The sequence below is a fragment of the Propithecus coquereli genome, unplaced genomic scaffold, assembly GCF_000956105.1.
Source record: "Propithecus coquereli isolate 6110/MARCELLA unplaced genomic scaffold, Pcoq_1.0 Scaffold2, whole genome shotgun sequence".
Taxonomy (NCBI): Eukaryota; Metazoa; Chordata; class Mammalia; order Primates; family Indriidae; genus Propithecus; species Propithecus coquereli.
The window spans coordinates 12,287,969-12,293,968 of record NW_012144966.1 but is presented as its reverse complement, the minus strand read 5'-3'; the positions used below and the strand labels follow the sequence as shown (position 1 = coordinate 12,293,968).

At 37.0% G+C, this 6,000-nt stretch overlaps 1 protein-coding gene across 1 annotated transcript in view; it reads left to right on the top strand.

The window, feature by feature from the left end:
* The window catches only part of NECAB1 (N-terminal EF-hand calcium binding protein 1), a 164,563-nt gene that overhangs the window by 83,313 nt on the left and 75,250 nt on the right, over nt 1-6,000 (top strand). Inside the window, exon 4 of the mRNA XM_012643564.1 lies at nt 3,898-3,923. Coding sequence (XP_012499018.1) covers nt 3,898-3,923 — 26 coding nt within the window. The remainder of the gene's footprint in view (nt 1-3,897; nt 3,924-6,000) is intronic.

Here is a 6,000-nt window from a genome sequence, read left to right as displayed (position 1 = left end):
CTGATATTTCTGATACAAGCCACATTTCTTAAAAATAAGTTCTGAAAATTAAATCAGAAGCCTTAAAACTCATTAACTCTAACAGCTCCCTATATTGCTGGGACTCAAAGCGTGGGTCACAGACTAATGCCGGTCCTCAGACTGTTACTTGTCCTTGTTGAGGTAAGAAGAAAACTTGAGTTATTCAGAAATTTTTATAGCAAGTTGACATTGCTACAACATCCAAGCACTTGATCGTGTAATTCATTTCCATAGTTTTCTACAAAAATATCAGTCTGGCAGGAATTAGAAATTTAAAAATCTCCTTCTTCACCACAGACTCCAAGAAGCACTGCTCTGGAGAGCATTCGTGAGGCTCCTGAAGAGTTTCAGATGGAGAAGGAATTAGATAAGGAACAACTTTTTGGTGGAGAAAAGGAGGAAGCGAAGGAAGGAAAGGAAAGGAAGAAAGGGAAGGAGAAAAGGATGGAGGGAAGGAAGGAAGGAGGGAGGGAAAGAGTTAAACTACTCCATAATACACACAGCAGAACAAAGTAAAAGACCTCAAATTTGCGCCCCATGTGAAGTGAAGTTTAATTTATCCCTTGGTTGAGCTGTCATTGGTTGTGAATTCTCTGTTTAAGTCAGCCTTCTCCTAAGCCACATGTGAAAGAACCCAACTCCAAATAGCTTAAGCAAAAAGAGAACCCATTGACTTGCATACTGGAGACTCTTGGTTTAAAGCTTGTCACAGGGATTCTAGGGATTTGGAGTCATCATTCTTATTTACTCATTAATCCTCCCCCACTCCTCCTCCTTCCCCTCTCTCCCGTCATTTCTCTCTCAGGATTGTCCTATACTTTTCTACAGCAGATGGGATTCTGCCATTTGGTGGAGGGAGTGGAATGGCTTTACATAGAGCAATGCTTGTGTCATCTTACCTTAGCTGCTTCAGGGGGAAGAGAGGGCCCTTCTCTTAGAGAGCATACATACAATTTCAAAGGAGTACTCTCATGGCCCTACTCACGCAGTGTGTTCAACTTTGGGCCAAAGGGAAAAGAAAATACTCTGGTGCACATGCCATGGCCAGGGTTAGTTGGGATGAGGTAGGATGGAAATGGGGTTCTCTGATCAACAGCCCCATGAGAAACATATAGTTAATGGCAAGTTCCCCAAAGATAGGGGCTGATGTTACAGAAGAATGGAAGAAAGAAAGAGCAGAATGAGCAAGAAATCTAACTGGTAAGAAACATGGCAGGAGGTGGAAGACATAGGAAGGAAGACAATCAGAAAAAAGAAACAGGAAAAATACCCTCCAGCAGATTGAGAAAAATAGGATGACAAGTTTTTCCAATTCTATTTTGTCTCTAATATGTGAGATGTATTTATGTGTGAAAATAGTCTGACCCTAATTTGCCTCAATATTACAGAGATTCAGACTCTTGCTTATGGGACTTCCTATAGACTGGACTCCTTCCATAGCCTCCTTCCTGACAGAGGAGTGTGTGATGATCACTGTACAATCCATAGTATATACTTCAAGCCAAATGCTGCCTGATACACGTCCTTGTAGCCCTCATGTCTACATACTTAGGGCCATTTGGCTGCGACCCACTCTGTGTTCTAGGAATAATTATGGTCTTCAGCATAAGGAAGTTACAGAGCTCTTATCCATGTTCACTTATATTGTGGGACTCAGCATCATGTCACACTACATTGGCAGCCTCGCTTTGCATATCATATTGATTCTGACAACTGAGTACTTATTGATTATAATCGATTATAAGAACTAATCTCCACTTCTCTCCTGGTTCTGGTTTTCTGGGCTCATTACATGGTTCGAGCCCCTATTCAATAACCATTTTAGTATCCCTGTTCCTTTAGAAGCAAGACTTGTGTTCATGGTAGTGCCCAGTGTTTGGTTATGGGCTCAGGACTCTGGTGACTAAAACAATTGGCCCCAACCTGCTGGGATATCTGAATAGCATCTGTCCCTGATATCCCTTTGGCCACATCTATTATGCCACCCCATTCCTCTAGGTTATGTTTGCCAGCTCACAGAGCTCAACTCAGCTTAGTTGGTATCTGCAGCGTCTGATCTATTGCAGGGGACACATCTAATTCTAGGTCACAGTCCTTCTCACAGTCTGCCCTGTCCCTCTGCTGTTAACCTGATGCTTGCATGACCAATAGCAAATATAGTTCATGGAATTAATTAAATATGATTCAAAAGTATTTTCAAGGCCAGATACTTTATCACTCTTCTAATTTCCCAATATGGCTTCTGTTGATCTTCATTAATGCTATTTTGTTTGGTGTGCTAGGACTAGCTCAACACATGTGTCCTGATAATAATTGAAAGATATTTTGTTCAAATTATCTTTATGAATTAGGAGTTCATGATATTCCTTTGTAAAATGAAGATCACAATGATGGCTAAGCGTATTTGTTACTTAGCCAGTTGGCTGGTCTGCTCATAAACCAACGTGTGCTTCACTACACTACTTCCATCAGAGTAACTGAGCGGGTTGCTTTTTGAGTCAGATTCTCCTTGCCTCAAATACTGTTGTAAATATCTTTGTATGCCAGAACTAACTCTTTCAGGCAATTGAGGGGTTTAGCAGTGTTTAGCACACTGTTTTTCAAACAAAAAAAAAATTTTTTTTTTTTGCACCGTTAATATTTAGGACAGAAATCTTAGTAAAATATAAGCTAGAACTTGGACTTAAGGATTCCTAATAAGATCCACAGTATGGAAATTTTAGTTTTGAAGAAGAGGTAGCTAAAAATAAACTTCAATACTATCAGGAGAAACAAAAAAGGAGTTTAGAATTGTAGATTTCTTAGTAAGAAAGCCACAATCTTTTGTTCTTATTTATAATAAGTTTAAATGGTAACAATAGCTAAATCTGTAGAAAAACACTTCAAAGAAATAACTAGAAATGTTAACCTGAACATAAGATTGTTTTGATGTTGTATCCTAGAATTGAGAGCTGGCATATAAAAGGGGTTATTAGAAAGATTCTGAATTCCCAACAGAAATCAGACTGTATATCCCAAATAATCTCCCTTTTCCTGAGCAGTAAACATACTTCTTTGGATAGGAATTTGATTCATTAGAACTAAAGGATGCCCAATACAGAAGAATAAAGTCAAAACAACTTCCGCTACCCCTAAGGGTTGTAAATGAATAGTGCTCAATTGTGTACGCTGTGTCAATGTCATACTAGGAATGTAAAAATTGAGCTTTTGCAAAATTGAATACAGGTCCAAACTGACAGATGGGTTTCTATTGTTTATAACCAATGTAATTTTTTATTTTGTTTTAGAAACATTTGAAATAAGCATTGAATCAAACTGACCCCAAATACTGAATTTAGGTATGAAAATTCTAGCAGTTCTATCAAGTCAGAAATCATTATAGCTAACATTTACTAAGTGCTTACTTTATGCCAGTTACTCTTTTAAGTGCTTTATATGCATTCATTTAAATCAGACAGCATTCCTATGAAGCAGAAATTATTATTATCCCCATCTTGGGGCAAAGGAACTAAGCCACAGAGATGTCAAATACCCAGGGTTACATAGAAGGTAAATTGTAGAGTCAGGATTTGAACTCAGTCATTTTGGCTCCAGAACCTTCATTCTTTACCAATATGCATTATTCCCCAGTGTGTTCCAGAGGGAAACACAAATCTTAGGAATTATTTGTTCAAAGACAGAATCTGACATAATCATTGTTAATGACCTAAGACTATTTAAACATTGTAGAATTTATAATGTAAGAGAACTATCCTAACTACGTACCCTATTAATATATTTAATAATAACATAGGGGTGATTAACTGTATTTAACTATCAAAAAACTTAAATGAAAAATATTACCAAAGTAATAATACTTTTTTCTTATCTTTCTAGCAATCTTGACACAGAGGAACTCTGTGGTAAGTTTCTTTAAGACCTGTCAAACCCATTAGTTGTTTTAAAAGAAAAAAGAATATTGTCTGATATATTTCTGTATTTCTTGGAATGAATGGTATAGATTAGTAGTTCTGGAATAAAGTAAAAGATAAATCTCGAGGGACTTACCTTTATCCATGAATTTTGCTCAAGCATGTATTTCATTGCAGAAAGAGTTGGGCCTCGTTAATTTGTTCACGGAAGGAGAATTGTTACCACAATCGGTACATTAGTTTCACAAGGGAAAATTCTCCACCAGTTTGAATATATGTTTAAATTGGTGTTTAATATAACCTCATTATTCTCTCCACAATATATTGTGCAGAGCCTTTTGTTACTGTTTTGCAAAGCTGTCTCCTTGAAATGTAAAAATAACTTTGTCTCATACCTGCCTGAACCATTCTGGAGTTTTAAATGTCAATTGCAAAACAAGTGATTCAATGGAGAGAGATAAATCAGTACAAATGCCTGGTTTAATTCCTCTTCATTTGTTTTCTTCATCTTTGTAAAGTCAAATCTTTGGCAAAAATCAAAGATTAGGAATATGGAAAGGTAAAATCTCTGAAATTCATTATTTTTATGAAAAAATGTGGAGCATTATGAAACTATTCAATTTGAAACAGCTATATTTCTCTGAATACTGGAAGGTTTAAGTTTTATGTTTTAGGATAAATGTACAAGGTAATATCTTTGTCCAAGTTTGATGTTGTTGTCTAGGCTGCTCAAAACAGTTTTGATGCTTAGAGGTGAGTTTCTCTGGAACTCCTAATTGAAACTACAAACACTTCCTGAACGTCTCATAATTCTTACAGTTTTAGAGTTTACTAAAACCATCAAAAAGGCCATTTGATGACATTCAAGAGTGGTTATCTTTCATTTCATCAAAGTGGCAGAGCAACGCCAAGAGATGTCATGCCAGACAAAATATCAGAATACGGGGTTTCAAGACAATAACTCTAAATAAAATGAGTGTAATCATTAACCATGAGCTTCTAACTTTTCCGATGGTCATAAAAAACTCTGTGCTTCCTGTCCCTGTGTAGTGTCGCTCCCAGGTTCAGGAAGAAAAACCCAACTGAAAAGCAGGATATGTTTATGCAGAAGCAAGGTACTTAGGCTCCAAAACAAGTCATGCTTTTGTTAGTTATGAAACACCAGCAGAGAAAAACAAGGAAAATCCTTCTGTGTTTTCAGATACAATCAAGCGGTGGCACCATCCACGCATGGCTGTTACTGTGCTGAGTGCCCCAAAGGGCCCGTATGGACCACTGCCACGAGGTTTTGTGATGAATAGCAATCTCCATAAAGGTCAAGTTGTGGTTCAGTCGCATCCATGTGCAGAGTCCTGCCAGTGAAATAGACGAAGTAGAGAATTGAGAAGATTATCTTGATAATTTCATGAAGGCGGGAGACCCATTTGCCTCAAATGTCCACATATGTCAGGCCAAAGTAATCATTCAGATATTTTTTGTTTGTCATTTAACTTTCCATGCGTAGGCACAGCTGATGAGAAAGCAAACTGATATAAGGGCTTTTAAGATGAAAACACTTAGTGACTCTTTGTTTGCTGTGTAGCCTGTCTATTGTCATTAAGGAATATTGTGTTATCCTCTATCTTCCCTTAAAAATACTTAAAATTTTAAAGTATGATAGTGTCCACTTCTCTACAAAAAACTAATTAGGTTGTGAATTTGCCTTTCTTCTATCATAAGGGAACTAGATTAGGTGCTTATATTTATTGAAAAAGCTTTGACTATGATTTCCCCCCACAGTTTTAGTTGAAGATTTAATTCAACAGAAATGGAGATTTAATTCAGCAGAATTGTTCTATATTTTTTAAATCCGGTGATTGTATTCCCAATCATGTGTTATAATCCTCCCCCTCTCTGTTCAAGAATATGCGTTTTAATCTCTAGAGTGTAGTTTCATTTCTCATTATTTTGGGAATATAAAGTAAATATTTAAGTTGAATTCTAATCAAAGCCAAATGCTTCAGTGCTAGCAAGTGAAATATGTCTGTTCACACCCCCACAAATTCCCCCTTGTGTGTGGGAGGGGCAG